At 46.9% G+C, this 17,527-nt stretch overlaps 1 protein-coding gene across 3 annotated transcripts in view; it reads left to right on the forward strand.

Annotated features, from left to right (window-relative positions):
- The window catches only part of upf2 (UPF2 regulator of nonsense mediated mRNA decay), a gene marked incomplete at its 3' end in the record, with an annotated part of 57,662 nt that extends 42,452 nt beyond the window's left edge, over positions 1-15,210 (forward strand). The window contains exons 17-22 of one of the 3 annotated variants that reach the window (XM_083757990.1): positions 2,242-2,346; positions 3,787-3,885; positions 6,121-6,312; positions 7,359-7,500; positions 11,761-11,881; positions 13,849-15,210. In XM_083757990.1, the coding sequence (XP_083614116.1) occupies positions 2,242-2,346; positions 3,787-3,885; positions 6,121-6,312; positions 7,359-7,500; positions 11,761-11,881; positions 13,849-13,858 (669 nt within the window). Of the gene's footprint in view, positions 1-2,241; positions 2,347-3,786; positions 3,886-6,120; positions 6,313-7,358; positions 7,501-11,760; positions 11,886-13,848 lie in introns of those variants that run through there. The other 2 variants (XM_083757991.1, XM_083757992.1) reach the window with 2 other exon arrangements.
- Positions 15,211-17,527: the final 2,317 nt, after the last annotated feature.

A 17,527-nucleotide genomic window follows, 5' to 3' on the forward strand; every position in this document is an offset into this window, starting at 1 on the left:
GAAGAGGAGGTGAGAATAACAGTCCTTATGACAGGAAGAGGAGGTGAGAATAACAGTCCTTATGACAGGAAGAGGAGGTGAGGATAACTGTCCTTATGACAGGAAGAGGAGGTGAGAATAACAGTCCTTACGACAGGAAGAGGAGGTGAGAATAACTGTCCTTATGACAGGAAGAGGAGGTGAGAATAACAGTCCTTATGACAGGAAGAGGAGGTGAGAATAACAGTCCTTATGACAGGAAGAGGAGGTGAGAATAACAGTCCTTATGACAGGAAGAGGAGGTGAGAATAACTGTCCTTATGACAGGAAGAGGAGGTGAGAATAACAGTCCTTATGACAGGAAGAGGAGGTGAGAATAACAGTCCTTATGACAGGAAGAGGAGGTGAGGATAACGGTCCTTATGACAGGAAGAGGAGGTGAGAATAACTGTCCTTATGACAGGAAGAGGAGGTGAGGATAACGGTCCTTATGACAGGAAGAGGAGGTGAGAATAACTGTCCTTATGACAGGAAGAGGAGGTGAGAATAACAGTCCTTACGACAGGAAGAGGAGGTGAGAATAACTGTCCTTACGACAGGAAGAGAAGGTGAGAATAACAGTCCTTACGACAGGAAGAGGAGGTGAGAATAACAGTCCTTATGACAGGAAGAGGAGGTGAGAATAACAGTCCTTACGACAGGAAGAGGAGGTGAGAATAACAGTCCTTATGACAGGAAGAGGAGGTGAGAATAACAGTCCTTATGACAGGAAGAGGAGGTGAGGATAACGGTCCTTACGACAGGAAGAGGAGGTGAGAATAACAGTCCTTATGACAGGAAGAGGAGGTGAGAATAACAGTCCTTATGACAGGAAGAGGAGGTGAGAATAACAGTCCTTATGACAGGAAGAGGAGGTGAGAATAACAGTCCTTATGACAGGAAGAGGAGGTGAGAATAACAGTCCTTATGACAGGAAGAGGAGGTGAGAATAACAGTCCTTATGACAGGAAGAGGAGGTGAGAATAACGGTCCTTACGACAGGAAGAGGAGGTGAGAATAACAGTCCTTATGACAGGAAGAGGAGGTGAGAATAACAGTCCTTATGACAGGAAGAGGAGGTGAGAATAACGGTCCTTATGACAGGAAGAGGAGGTGAGGATAACGGTCCTCACGACAGGAAGAGGAGGTGAGAATAACGGTCCTTATGACAGGAAGAGGAGGTGAGGATAACGGTCCTCACGACAGGAAGAGGAGGTGAGAATAACAGTCCTTACGACAGGAAGAGGAGGTGAGGATAACAGTCCTTATGACAGGAAGAGGAGGTGAGAATAACTGTCCTTATGACAGGAAGAGGAGGTGAGAATAACAGTCCTTACGACAGGAAGAGGAGGTGAGAATAACTGTCCTTATGACAGGAAGAGGAGGTGAGAATAACAATCCTTATGACAGGAAGAGGAGGTGAGAATAACTGTCCTTATGACAGGAAGAGGAGGTGAGAATAACTGTCCTTACGACAGGAAGAGGAGGTGAGAATAACTGTCCTTACGACAGGAAGAGGAGGTGAGAATAACAGTCCTTATGACAGGAAGAGGAGGTGAGAATAACAGTCCTTATGACAGGAAGAGGAGGTGAGAATAACAGTCCTTATGACAGGAAGAGGAGGTGAGAATAACAGTCCTTACGACAGGAAGAGGAGGTGAGAATAACAGTCCTTACGACAGGAAGAGGAGGTGAGAATAACAGTCCTTACGACAGGAAGAGGAGGTGAGAATAACGGTCCTTATGACAGGAAGAGGAGGTGAGAATAACAGTCCTTATGACAGGAAGAGGAGGTGAGGATAACGGTCCTTACGACAGGAAGAGGAGGTGAGAATAACAGTCCTTACGACAGGAAGAGGAGGTGAGAATAACTGTCCTTACGACAGGAAGAGGAGGTGAGAATAACAGTCCTTATGACAGGAAGAGGAGGTGAGAATAACAGTCCTTACGACAGGAAGAGGAGGTGAGAATAACGGTCCTTACGACAGGAAGAGGAGGTGAGAATAACGGTCCTTACGACGCCAATAAATTTGAGTCCACTGTCGATTTTAGTCAGCTGTAGATTTAGTCGACTAAAATTCTACGATGTTTAGTCGACTGAAACTAGACTAACACTAAGACATTCCGGCTGACTAAAATGTGACTAAATGAAAACAATGTCTCTCTCTCTCTCTCTCTGTCTCTCTCTCTCTCTCTCTCTCTCTCTCTCTCTCTCTGTTCCAGGAAGGTTCTGAGAACGATGAAGAGGAGAGGGAGGAAGAGGAGGAGGAGAACACGGACTACCTGACCGACTCCAACAAGGAGAACGAGACGGACGACGAGAACAACGTGAGAACATTTACACCTGATTCCACAAATACCTGTATCGGTGGCCCTCATGGCCCTCATTTATCAATCGAGTGTAAAATCTGCCACAGATTCAAGTGTAGGTTTCGTAGTACACCCACGTCGCCACGGCATTTATAAAGTGATCGCAAACAGCTGATCCTTCCTTAATTTAGTTCCGACGTTAATAAATGTGTCTGCTGAAATCTATCTGGCACGCCCTATGAAATCAAGCCTCGCCCTCGTTTTTGCGACATGAAATGCAGTACGACCTTGGAAACCATAGTTGCATCAAGTCAAGCCTTCCTTGCCTTGCTGACCGCCTCACCCCCCTCTCATACACGTACACAGACGCACGCACATGCAACTTGCAAGCAACTGTCACTGTGTGTTAGTTGTATGCAATTATTACAATGTTTATTCATTTAATATACAACAAGATTAGTGAACGAAAACCTAAACCTGTGAATATGTGAAGCATTAATTAAATAACATTGGAATGAGTTTAAACATGCGCGGCACAGCCCGTGACAAATGCTGTTTTCCTCCGCTCCTGTTCCGTCTGTCTGTCTGCATGCACGTTTATGACATTACTCACTGTATATTAGATTGCCTCCCTGCGCAGCCTAAAGTTTAGGAAGTGAAGTTGGCACCCCGTGATTTTCCATATGACAAAATAAATAAGAAGCGGTCCCCACTTTGCGCTGCCTCGACACGTCTGCCTCGACCAGACGTGAGTTTTGAACTTTATCAAGTTCAATTTCAAGCTTTGGCGGAAATGGTAAATGTCGGTAATTTCGGCGTGCACCCATATTTTGGCGTACGCACGGTTGATAAATGAAGGCCCATGTTTCTATGTCAGTGGTTCTCACAGGGTTAAACCCCATGTTTCTATAGGGTTGGTTCTCACAGGGTTAAACCCTATGTTTCTATGTCAGTGGTTCTCACAGGGTTAAACCCTATGTTTCTATATCAGTGGTTCTCACAGGGTTAAACCCTATGTTTCTATATGGTTGGTTCTCACAGGGTTAAACCCCATGTTTCTATGTCAGTGGTTCTCACATATAAGTGGTGCTAAATATTTCATGTCAAGAACCCCCAAAAATATATGTAATTGGCCACAGTTTAATGATTTTTCAAAAATAGCACTTCTATAGAAGCTTCTATAGAAGTGTGTCCTGCCCCAAAAATAGGCTCTATCTATTCTGGGCTATGTTGTTCCTCTCCTCTCCTCTCCTCTCCTCTCCTCTCCTCTCCTCTCCTCTCCTCTCCCCTCCTCTCCCATCCCCTCTCCTCCTAGGAGGTGACCCTGTGTGTTTCTCTCTCCTCCTAGGAGGTGACCCTGAGGGGTCTAGGAGGTGACCCTGTGTGTTTCTCTCTCCTCCTAGGAGGTGACCCTGAGGGGTCTAGGAGGTGACCCTGTGTGTTTCTCTCTCCCTCTAGGAGGTGACCCTGAGGAGTGGGGGTCTGAAGCACGTTGCCTGTGCTGAGGATGAGGACTTCATCCAGGCTCTGGACAAGATGATGCTGGAGAACCTGCAGGTAATCCTGAACCAGAACCACTCAGTGTTGAGTTGGACCAGTTGGTTTACAGCCCTTTTCACACCAAGGCCCAGTATTTATTTATTCAGCATCTGAGCCGCGAAACCACCATCTGATGACAATTAGCCTCTCAGACCCATCTGAGCCACAGACCACCATCTGATGACAATTAGCCTCTCAGACCCATCTGAGCCACGGACCACCATCTGATGACATTTAGCCTCTCAGACCCATCTGAGCCACGGACCACCATCTGATGACATTTAGCCTCTCAGACCCATCTGAGCCACGGAACCACCATCTGATGACAATTAGCCTCTCAGACCCATCTGAGCCACGGACCACCATCTGATGACATTTAGCCTCTCAGACCCATCTGAGCCACGGACCACCATCTGATGACATTTAGCCTCTCAGACCCATCTGAGCCACGGAACCACCATCTGATGACATTTAGCCTCTCAGACCCATCTGAGCCACGGACCACCATCTGATGACATTTAGCCTCTCAGACCCATCTGAGCCACAGACCACCATCTGATGACATTTAGCCTCTCAGACCCATCTGAGCCACGGACCACCATCTGATGACATTTAGCCTCTCAGACCCATCTGAGCCACGGACCACCATCTGATGACATTTAGCCTCTCAGACCCATCTGAGCCACGGACCACCATCTGATGACATTTAGCCTCTCAGACCCATCTGAGCCACGGAACCACCATCTGATGACATTTAGCCTCTCAGACCCATCTGAGCCACGGAACCACCATCTGATGACATTATTTTAGCCTCTCAGACCCATCTGAGCCACGGACCACCATTTGATGACATTTAGCCTCTCAGACCCATCTGAGCCACGGACCACCATTTGATGACATTTAGCCTCTCAGACCCATCTGAGCCACGGACCACCATTTGATGACATTTAGCCTCTCAGACCCATCTGAGCCGCGGAACCACCGTTTGACCTAACACCGGGGCTGTTTGGTCCGCGTACCCCCTTTGGTTCTGTTGGTGTGAACGTGCATCCGAACTCTGGTGCGGATCAAAGAAACGAAACACGTAAAAAAAAAAAGCCGAACTCTGTTGGCTTCCAAACGAACCACGGTGCGGTTCGCTACTGGTGTGAACGCATTCAGACTAAGACCAAACGAACCACGGTGCGGTTCGCTACTGGTGTGAACGCATTCAGTCTAAGACCAAACGAACCACGGTGCGGTTCGCTACTGGTGTGAACGCATTCAGTCTAAGACCAAACGAACCACGGTGCGGTTCGCTACTGGTGTGAACGCATTCAGAGTTTCAGACTAAGACCAAACGAACCACGGTGCGGTTCGCTACTGGTGTGAACGCATTCAGACTAAGACCAAACGAACCACGGTGCGGTTCGCTACTGGTGTGAACGCATTCAGTCTAAGACCAAACGAACCACGGTGCGGTTCGCTACTGGTGTGAACGCATTCAGTCTAAGACCAAACGAACCACGGTGCGGTTCGCTACTGGTGTGAACGCATTCAGTCTAAGACCAAACGAACCACGGTGCGGTTCGCTACTGGTGTGAACGCATTCAGTCTAAGACCAAACGAACCACGGTGCGGTTCGCTACTGGTGTGAACGCATTCGGACTTTATAGAGGACCAAATACAGGACGATAGCCGTCGGGCGTCGACCAGTTGTGAGGCTGCATTAATAATTAGTTCTAAAAGCATGTCTTTTTTCATTTATCACTATTGATATGACAGCTGTCGGCTGATTATAGTAGATGCGCAAGTTATCGACACGGAACGGTATGTACGGTATGGTACAGGATGTAACAACACGCAAACTTATGACGAAGCATACATGCGAGAGAGAGAGAGGTTTCTTTCAACTCGCGTCCCCTCCTTTTTTCTGTCAGAATCTGTCATAAAAGTGTGTGTGTGTGTGTGTGGGGGGGGGGGGGGGGGGGCAGAGGGTGGATAGGAAGAAAGAATAGAAGAGAGAGATAGACAGGTGGGCTCCGTGGAGGGGTCTGGTCCAGGTCGTGCTCTGTGAGGCCGGGTCCATGGTCACACTTCTGGTGGCCTAACCCAAAAAAAATGTGCTTAGCAACCCGTGGGTTGGATCAGTTACGACGTTCCCACACATCGTACGGTCTTAATGGGTTAAGGACAAGCCCTAGAGGGTTTGGAACGACCTTTAGGCCTCCCTAGGGACGGGTTTGACTTGTGGTGCGTTTGTTTTTCGTGTAGCAGCGCAGCGGCGAGGCGGTCAAGGTGCACCAGCTGGACGTGGCCATTCCACTGCAGCTGAAGAGCCAGCTGAAGAAAGGAGGGGGGGTCCCGGGGGTCCCCGGGGGGGTCCCCTGCACTGCGGAGCCCCACCAGGACATCTCTGACACCATGCAGTTTGTCATGCTCACACGCAAAGGCAACAAGCAGCAGGTAGCACGCACGCACACACACACTCACACACACACACGTGTCTCTCTCTCACACACACACACACACACACACACACACACGCACACACACACACACACACGTGTCTCACACACACACACACCTTTGTATGTATGTCTGTCTCTCTCTCTCTCTCTACTCTCTACTCTCTCTCTCTGACTCTCTCTCTCTCACACACACACAAACACACACGTGCGCACACACACACACACACACACCTTTGTCTGTAATGTATGTCTGTCTCTCTCTCTCACACACACACACTCTCTCTGACTCTCTCTCTCTCTCACACACACACACACTCACACACTCTCACTTTCAGGCCTTGGTTCCTTTTGACTGAGCGTCTGGTACAGTCTCAGCTCTGTCCCGACTGAGCCCAGGGATAATATTGACTCTCTGAGTGTGTTTAGGCAGAACGGGGCTGGTGGAATGTGTGGTTTGGGGGCACAGCCTGGCTCTGGGGATCACAGGGTGTGGCCTCTTCTCAACGCCAGCCAGGGAGTATTAGTGGAATACAGTCTGCTCCACAGCCATGCATTTATACTTTACTTTACTGTTAAGTAAAGAGTATTAAATACAGTCTGCTCCACAGCCATGCATTTATACTTTACTTTACTGTTAAGTAAAGGAGTATTAAATACATTCTGCTCCACAGCCATGCATTCATACTTTACTTTACTGTTAAGTAAAGAGTATTAAATACATTCTGCTCCACAGCCATGCATTCATACTTTACTGTTAAGTAAAGGAGTATTAAATACATTCTGCTCCACAGCCATGCATTCACACTTTAGATTTTGTTTTTTGTCAATTTCGTGTGTGTGTGTGTGTGTGTGTGTGTGTGTGTGTGTGTGTGTGTGTGTGTGCGCGCGGCGCTTTCTGTACCCGTGATCTGTATCCTATAAAGCACTTGTAGAGTGTTTTCCACTATTGTTTGTGTTCAAGAATGTCTTGTTAAATGTGAATGCAAATAAAGATGTTAAGTGTGTACTGTGTGTGTGTGTGTGTGCGCGTGCGCTCCCCAGTATAAGATCCTCAACGTGCCCCTCTCCTCCCACCTCGCCGCCAACCATTTCAACCAGCAGCAGGCCGAGCAGGAAGAACGCATGAAGATGAAGAAACTCACCCTGGATATCAACGAGAGGCAGGAGCAGGAGGACTATCAGGGTACGCACTGTTTTTTGATTGATTGAATATTTTATTAGGCAACATAAATGCAAACGGCACAATGTACAGTAGAGACTGACACGGGAGTGGATTTCCACTCCTGTCCTGTCCCACTCCCACAGAAAAAAATCCTGTCCTGTCCCAATCCTGGACTAGGGTAAAAAAAAAATCCTGTCCTGTCCCACTCCTGTAGAATGACTCCTGATCCCATCCCGCTCCCACTCGAGATGACTCCCACTCCCATCCCGCTCCTGTTTTTTTTTCTTTTTTTTAATACCGCATTGTGCCAACGCAAGTCAAAAGAGCGTTGTCTCACTGAAAGATGACTACAAATATGGGTGCTTCTGTTCTTTTGGTTGGCGCCACGACCAGCTGAAAATGATCATTATGATTCTAGATAGATGTAATTCCCGCTCCTGCACGCTCCTGTTGACTTTCATTCCCGTCCCGTCCCGATCACGGGATTAATAGAAATGTTAATCCCAATCCCACGGGATTCCCGCGGGACCCACGGGAATCCTGACAAAATGTCACTCTAATGTACAGTCAGGCATCTTTGTTCAAAAAACCATCTCACCGAAGAAAGACCTTGCGTCCTTGTTTCCATTCGGGTCCTATCCACTCACACATGACATGAATAATAAGTTAACACAGTAACAGTAAGTGATATAACAATAATAATTGAAGGCAACATATACATTTCCTCTAAACATGAAATATACAGTATTCACAGGTTGGGGCCGAAGGTTAATCGGAAGGGGATTATTATTCGCACAAAGCGGCTGAGGCGATCACCTCCTCTCCCTTTGACCTGCTGACAGGTGAATTTTTAGGCCTGTCTTGAAGGAAGCCAGTGATTTGTTTGTTTTGATGGGGGGGAGGGCATTCCACACCTGGGTAGCAGTGCTTTAGAAGGTGAATTTGCCCATATTTGTTTTATAAATGGGTGGCACCAGATCGTTGTTCACGCTCCCTCTAGTTTTATGGCTGTGGGTGTTGCTCACTTTTTTTAAAGTAATTAGACAAGTGAGTGGGTACTGAGGGCATGGAGGGTAAAGTTGCATTTACAATTTTTAAAGTCAGGCCCATCTTCAATTGCTTGACTCTGTCTTCCACCCTGAGCCAGCCTATGCTGTCAAAATGCTCCGCATAGAGCTGGGTCATGGGCCCTAGGTGAAGAAGAAGTCGGATTAGTTTGTTTTGAGAAGTTTGAAGCTTGGTTTTCTGTGCCATTGAGGTGTTGGGGAACCAGGAGGACGTACAAGCATAGTCGAAAATGGGCAGTATGAGGGCTCCAGCTAAGGTCCTGAGGGCCCTTTGGTTAATAAAGGTGGAGATTCTGCCCAAGAATCTTGTCCTTTGATGTATTCCTTTGATGGCCCTTGATGCCATGCTATCTCCTGTCAGTTTATTGTCAAGGATACATCCTAGATATGTGACCTCTACTTTGCTAGAGATGACTATGTCATCGACACGGACCTTAATGTCATTTACATTTGTCCTACTCAGGGAATGGTTGGACCCGAAAAGGATGGACCCCGTTTTACCGAGGTGCAATGAGCGCTTGTTATCGGTTCAATTCATCACTCTAATACAGGTCTACCAGGGTACCAGGGTACCCCCCCCCCCCCCCCAGAAGCAAAAGATTTGAGTTTAAAACGTTCGCTCTGAAAGAATATATGTCCAAAGATTTGCGCCACATTTTCACGATTTAAAAAAAGATAGCAGATCTACAAGCTAGAGTGCCGCGCTACGAGCTTGTAGATTTGCTATTTTTCAATAGCTAAAGTATAACATAATGCTTAAAACACCAAAAGAGGATCCCGTTCTGAATGGGTTAATTAACACCCTGAATACCAATTTGATGTCACATATTAGCCAGGGGGGGGGGGGGGGGGGGGTGTCGAGCAGGAAATGTATGATATTATTGATTGAAGGTTTATTGTGTTTTCGGAACACTGAAACAGGCTCATGTATAGAGGCCAATAGAACAGTAGACTCATGTTGATGGCTTCTATAGAGCGCCGAAGTCGCTCATCCCCTCCATTCCCCTGGTTCTAAAGTCCTGACGTAACTCGCTCATCCCCTCCATTCCCCTGGTTCTAAAGTCCTGACGTCACTCGCTCATCCCCTCCATTCCCCTGGTTCTAAAGTCCTGACGTAACTCGCTCATCCCCTCCATTCCCCTGGTTCTAAAGTCCTGACGTAACTCGCTCATCCCCTCCATTCTCCTGGTTCTAAAGTCCTGACGTCACTCGCTCATCCCCTCCATTCTCCTGGTTCTAAAGTCCTGACGTCACTCGCTCATCGCCTCCATTCCCCTGGTTCTAAAGTCCTGACGTCACTCGCTCATTCCCTCCATTCCCCTGGTTCTAAAGTCCTGACGTAACTCGCTCATCCCCTCCATTCCCCTGGTTCTAAAGTCCTGACGTCACTCGCTCATTCCCTCCATTCCCCTGGTTCTAAAGTCCTGACGTCACTCGCTCATCCCCTCCATTCCCCTGGTTCTAAAGTCCTGACGTCACTCACTCATCCCCTCCATTCCCCTGGTTCTAAAGTGTCCCCCCCCCCCCCCCCCCAGAGGTGTCTCTGTATCGTTATATTGTCGGGGAGGTGTCTCTGTGTCGTTATATTGTCGGGGAGGTGTCTCTGTGTCGTTATATTGTCAGGGAGGTGTCTCTGTGTCGTTATATTGTCAGGGAGGTGTCTCTGTATCGTTATATTGTCAGGGAGGTGTCTCTGTATCGTTATATTGTCGGGGAGGTGTCTCTGTATCGTTATATTGTCAGGGAGGTGTCTCTGTGTCGTTATATTGTCAGGGAGGTGTCTCTGTATCGTTATATTGTCAGGGAGGTGTCTCTGTATCGTCATATTGTCAGGGAGGTGTCTCTGTGTCGTTATATTGTCAGGGAGGTGTCTCTGTATCGTTATATTGTCAGGGAGGTGTCTCTGTATCGTCATATTGTCAGGGAGGTGTCTCTGTGTCGTTATATTGTCAGGGAGGTGTCTCTGTATCGTTATATTGTCAGGGAGGTGTCTCTGTATCGTTATATTGTCGGGGAGGTGTCTCTGTGTCGTTATATTGTCAGGGAGGTGTCTCTGTATCGTTATATTGTCGGGGAGGTGTCTCTGTGTCGTTATATTGTCAGGGAGGTGTCTCTGTATCGTTATATTGTCGGGGAGGTGTCTCTGTATCGTTATATTGTCAGGGAGGTGTCTCTGTATCGTTATATTGTCGGGGAGGTGTCTCTGTGTCGTTATATTGTCAGGGAGGTGTCTCTGTATCGTTATATTGTCAGGGAGGTGTCTCTGTGTCGTTATATTGTCAGGGAGGTGTCTCTGTGTCGTTATATTGTCAGGGAGGTGTCTCTGTTTCGTTATATTGTCAGGGAGGTGTCTCTGTATCGTTGTATTGTCAGGGAGGTGTCTCTGTATCGTTATATTGTCAGGGAGGTGTCTCTGTATCGTTATATTGTCAGGGAGGTGTCTCTGTGTCGTTATATTGTCAGGGAGGTGTCTCTGTATTGTTATATTGTCAGGGAGGTGTCTCTGTATCGTTGTATTGTCAGGGAGGTGTCTCTGTATCGTTATATTGTCAGGGAGGTGTCTCTGTGTCGTTATATTGTCAGGGAGGTGTCTCTGTGTCGTTATATTGTCAGGGAGGTGTCTCTGTATCGTTATATTGTCAGGGAGGTGTCTCTGTATCGTTGTATTGTCAGGGAGGTGTCTCTGTATCGTTATATTGTCAGGGAGGTGTCTCTGTGTCGTTATATTGTCAGGGAGGTGTCTCTGTGTCGTTATATTGTCAGGGAGGTGTCTCTGTGTCGTTATATTGTCAGGGAGGTGTCTCTGTATCGTTATATTGTCAGGGAGGTGTCTCTGTATCGTTGTATTGTCAGGGAGGTGTCTCTGTATCGTTGTATTGTCAGGGAGGTGTCTCTGTAACGTTATATTGTCAGGGAGGTGTCTCTGTATCGTTATATTGTCAGGGAGGTGTCTCTGTATCGTTATATTGTCAGGGAGGTGTCTCTGTATCGTTATATTGTCAGGGAGGTGTCTCTGTATCGTCGTATTGTCAGGGAGGTGTCTCTGTATCGTTATATTGTGTTGAAAATGTCTTGTTATGTTGCTTCGTTGCTGATATTGTGACCGCAGCGTGAGGGCCATTTTGACAATCCAGTGCAAATAATGTCGAGGAGAAGTTCAGAAGAAATGGGATGAAAATGTGTTTTTCTAATTCCTTCTGTTTTGTTGTTCCAGAGATGCTGCAGTCTCTGGCCCAGCGCCCGGCGCAGGCCAACACCAACCGGGAGCGCAGACCTCGCTACCAGCACCCGAAGGGTGCGCCCAACGCTGACCTCATCTTCAAAACGGGAGGAAGGTGAGCCTCTCCCTCACACCGCTGACCGCCACAACACAACATGAGTTAATGACCCCAAGGCACCTCTATTGGTGTCTCTCTGAAGAGAATACGCTATCAACCTTTACTGTAATCTCTAGTACTTACTTACTACTGTAATATCCAGTACTCACTACTGTAATCTCCAGTGTTGGTGTCTCTCTGAAGAGAATACTTTTGAAAAGCAGGCAAGAAGTGAAAGTGTGTGTGTGTGTGTGTGTGTGTGTGTGTGTGTGTGTGTGTGTGTGTGTGTGTGTGTGTGTGTGTGTGTGACACCCATTTCATTTATTGATTTTGTGTGAAATGTGTTTTACTTAAATGTATTTTCTGCTTTGCAGGTGCTAAGGATTCATACGACATGATTGTTTTTTTTCTTGTAAAACTGGGGAAAATATATTTATGTAATAAAGTTTGAATTTTCTATTTTCTTTATTAAAACCAGCTTGTTTGTCTTTCTTGTTTCTTTAACCCTGTAAAACCCGGATTAATTTCTACTTGCAAAAAAGAAACAGATTTCAACCGCTCTACTACTTTTTACTACTAGGACTTTTTTGCACATTTATAATAATTATTAAAAAAAAAAAAACAACATATAGGCTATTACAGTTATTTTACTTACTTTATCAGGGTTAAAGGTCAAATGTCATAGGTTAAAATGTGTTAAAAATTGCACAGAGCGAAATAATTTCAAAACGAAATGTGGACGTGTTGTGATCTGAACTGGGGCGTAAGAGTAGGGCTTACAGTACGTTCTGACAGCGGGCGACGGCCAGGCCATTTTTCCGGAAGTGCAGACCCTACTGGTCTACGGGACCCTAACTGGTCTACGGGACCCTACTGGTCTACGGGACCCTACTGGTCCCTACTGGTCTACGGGACCCTACTGGTCCCTACTGGTCTACGGGACCCTACTGGTCTACGGGACCCTACCGGTCTACGGGACCCTACCGGCGACTAGCACCGATAGCAGGCGAAGGGCCGATAGTCAAAGTGCGGCGGAGGAACGTCCTCTTTTCGGGGGCCGATACCGGGCGTTTAGGCGATGTGTCGGCCCGATGCTCAGCGTTTAGGCGACGTGTCGGCCCGATGCTCAGCGTTTAGGCGACGTGTCGGCCCGATGCTCAGCGTTTAGGCGATGTGTCGGCCCGATGCTCAGCGTTTAGGCGATGTGTCGGCCCGATGCTCAGCGTTTAGGCGACGTGTCGGCCCGATGCTCAGCGTTTAGGCGATGTGTCGGCCCGATGCTCAGCGTTTAGGCGATGTGTCGGCACAATGCTCAGCGTTTAGGCGATGTGTCGGCCCGATGCTCAGTGTTTAGGCGATGTGTCGGCCCGATGCTCGGCGTTTAGGCGATGTGTCGGCCCGATGCTCAGCGTTTAGGCGATGTGTCGGCCCGATGCTCAGCGTTTAGGCGATGTGTCGGCCCGATGCTCAGCGTTTAGGCGATGTGTCGGCCCGATGCTCAGCGTTTAGGCGATGTGTCGGCCCGATGCTCAGCGTTTAGGCGATGTGTCGGCCCGATACTCAGCGTTTAGGCGATGTGTCGGCCCGATGCTCAGCGTTTAGGCGATGTGTCGGCCCGATGCTCAGCGTTTAGGCGATGTGTCGGCCCGATGCTCAGCGTTTAGGCGATGTGTCGGCCCGATGCTCGGCGTTTAGGCGACGTGTCAGCCCGATGCTCAGCGTTTAGGCGATGTGTCGGCCCGATGCTCAGCGTTTAGGCGATGTGTCGGCCCGATGCTCAGCGTTTAGGCGATGTGTCGGCCCGATGCTCAGCGTTTAGGCGACGTGTCGGCCCGATGCTCAGCGTTTAGGCGACGTGTCGGCCCGATGCCGGGCGTTTAGGCGACGTGTCGGCCCGATGCCGGGCGTTTAGGCGACGTGTCGGCCCGATGCTCGCCTGCTGTTGGAACGCAGTCTCTACAGTAACATCCTGCTCTGTCCTTCAGGAGACGCTGACCGGAGTCTGGCCCAGGGTGTGCGTGAGAAAGAGAGCGAGCGAGAGAGAGAGAGAGAGAGAGAGAACGCAAGAGGAAAGAGTGGAGGGGGTCCGGGTCTCATCTGAACCAGGAATGAGTCCACCAGACGCCCACACCGACGCCAGTGCAGTCCCTCGCACCGTTCCCCCTCCCGTGGCAGGAGAGAGAGGAGGAGAAGGGAGCGAGGGCGTCCCCTCACCCACAGCCAAGAGGCACAGACAGACGGAGCCTTTTCTTTTGTCTGTTGCCTGAGATGATTTCAACAAGCAGAACACATCGCCTGTCGGGACTGAAGAAACAGCAGAACACATGGCCTGTCCGGACTGCAGAACAAAGATCAACAGTTGCTCGGCTAACTGACAGACAGGCAGACAGAGAGACAGACAGACAGACAGACAGTCTGACAGACAGACAGACAGACAGACAGACATACAGACAGTCAGGGAGGGAGAGTGGCATCGGGATTTACCGTCACCAGTCCTCAAGCGTGCATAGCATAAGGATATGGAATGGTTTCTCATGTTGGATCACAGTTTAGTGTGTGTGTGTGTGTGTGTGTGTGTGGCGGATAAGGGGGACTTAATCGTGATCGTTTTTTGACTCTCAAACTGGCGACTCGTCTGTTGTTTCCGACTTTTCTCCATCTAGTTAAATCACACGACGGACGAGGAAACGCCGAGGCGGTCGTTTATACTTTGTCTTATGATCGTCGCTGAAAATATTCATAACATTTTAAGGTGAACGTGTACATTTTCAATGAGCGACGTGGCCGTGTGCTGAGTGTAAAGACAACGAGGATGAGGTTCAGATACAGTAGAGTCATCCGCTGAAGGTCTATGGAGGAATGGATTAGCACGTGGCGTAGCGGCTTCCTCCTTCCTGACTCCGTTGGGACTCCTAACGTCTGGTGACGGCAGCCCTGTCTCGGGTGAAACGAGACGGCAGACCAACCTGTGTTTGTTTTCATGAAATAGAACGTAGAACTGGTGAAACGTATTATTCATTGGATTCTTTTCAAGCCCTTTTTAGATTCATTGGTTTTTCCGCATTTAGAGCACGTCAAATATGTCGGGGGGCGATATTCAGTTTGTGATGATTTGGATTTGTGTGTTATTAATTATAATGTGATATAAAAGTGGATAAGTGAGTGGTGTTTAGTGAGGCCAGGGAGTATTATCCTGTTTGATTATTTTGGTCTGTTAACATGGATATATTAGATGTACTCTGTGTTCTGTTGCATGGGCCTTTTCTGCCAATCTGCCCACTGTAGTAAAGTGTGTAAACTTTAGACTTCTACTTTGTGTCTGTGTTTGAAAAATACAACATTCCATAGATATTGTTGTCATATTTCGCAAAACCACCAAAAATACTCTTTTGGTGTTGTGTCGGGAGGGAACCTCATAACTCCAAAATGTTCATTTTCAGAAAACCTTATATATTTTTTAGAACAAACCAATACAATACTGCCTCATCAAAGTTGGTGTAACTTTATATATTGTCAATTACTTCCATGAGAGGGAGAGAGGTGGTGGAGTTGGCTGCTTTAGCAGACAGTCTGAGGGTCCAATGGAGTTAAGAGGTTTTGTCCAAAGCACTTTTTACTATCCATTGGTTCAATATTTTCGAAACGACACACCGACATAAAGGGTGTTCAATAGCACTGATTTATGAAACAACACACCGACATAAAGGGTGTTCAATAGCACTGATTTATGAAACAACACACAGACGTAAAGGGTGTTCAATAGCACTGATTTATGGAACAACACACAGACGTAAAGGGTGTTCAATAGCACTGATTTATGAAACAACACACAGACGTAAAGGGTGTTCAATAGCACTGATTTATGAAACAACACACAGACGTAAAGGGTGTTCAATAGCACTGATTTATGAAACAACACACAGACGTAAAGGGTGTTCAATAGCACTGATTTATGGAACAACACACAGACGTAAAGGGTGTTCAATAGCACTGATTTTTGAAACAACACAGACGTAAAGGGTGTTCAATAGCACTGATTAATTAAACAACACACAGACGTAAAGGGTGTTCAATAGCACTGATTTATGGAACAACACACAGACGTAAAGGGTGTTCAATAGCACTGATTTATGAAACAACACACAGACGTAAAGGGTGTTCAATAGCACTGATTTATGGAACAACACACAGACGTAAAGGGTGTTCAATAGCACTGATTTATGGAACAACACACAGACGTAAAGGGTGTTCAATAGCACTGATTTATGGAACAACACACAGACGTAAAGGGTGTTCAATAGCACTGATTTATGGAACAACACACAGACGTAAAGGGTGTTCAATAGCACTGATTTATGAAACAACACACAGACGTAAAGGGTGTTCAATAGCACTGATTTATGGAACAACACACAGACGTAAAGGGTGTTCAATAGCACTGATTTATGGAACAACACACAGACGTAAAGGGTGTTCAATAGCACTGATTTATGAAACACACAGACGTAAAGGGTGTTCAATAGCACTGATTTATGGAACAACACACAGACGTAAAGGGTGTTCAATAGCACTGATTTATGGAACAACACACAGACGTAAAGGGTGTTCAATAGCACTGATTTATGAAACAACACACAGACGTAAAGGGTGTTCAATAGCACTGATTTATGGAACAACACACAGACGTAAAGGGTGTTCAATAGCACTGATTTATGGAACAACACACAGACGGACGTAAAGGGTGTTCAATAGCACTGATTTATGAAACAACACACAGACGTAAAGGGTGTTCAATAGCACTGATTTATGGAACAACACACAGACGTAAAGGGTATTCAATAGCACTGATTTATGGAACAACACACAGACGTAAAGGGTGTTCAATAGCACTGATTTATGGAACAACACACAGACGTAAAGGGTGTTCAATAGCACTGATTTATGGAACAACACACAGACGTAAAGGGTGTTCAATAGCACTGATTAATGAAACAACACACCGACGTAAAGGGTGTTCAATAGCACTGATTTATGAAACAACACACAGACGTAAAGGGTGTTCAATAGCACTGATTTATGAAACAACACACAGACGTAAAGGGTGTTCAATAGCACTGATTTATGGAACAACACACAGACGTAAAGGGTGTTCAATAGCACTGATTTATGAAACAACACACAGACGTAAAGGGTGTTCAATAGCACTGATTTATGGAACAACACACAGACGTAAAGGGTGTTCAATAGCACTGATTTATGGAACAACACACAGACGTAAAGGGTGTTCAATAGCACTGATTTATGGAACAACACACAGACGTAAAGGGTGTTCAATAGCACTGATTTATGGAACAACACACAGACGTAAAGGGTGTTCAATAGCACTGATTTATGGAACAACACACAGACGTAAAGGGTGTTCAATAGCACTGATTAATGAAACAACACACAGACGTAAAGGGTGTTCAATAGCACTGATTAATGAAACGACACACAGACGTAAAGCGTGTTCAATAGCACTGATTTATGGAACAACACACAGACGTAAAGGGTGTTCAATAGCACTGATTAATGAAACGACACACAGACGTAAAGCGTGTTCAATAGCACTGATTTATGGAACAACACACAGACGTAAAGGGTGTTCAATAGCACTGATTTATG

The sequence above is a fragment of the Protomyctophum parallelum genome, assembly GCF_964188405.1.
Source record: "Protomyctophum parallelum genome assembly, chromosome: 22".
Taxonomy (NCBI): domain Eukaryota; kingdom Metazoa; phylum Chordata; class Actinopteri; order Myctophiformes; family Myctophidae; genus Protomyctophum; species Protomyctophum parallelum.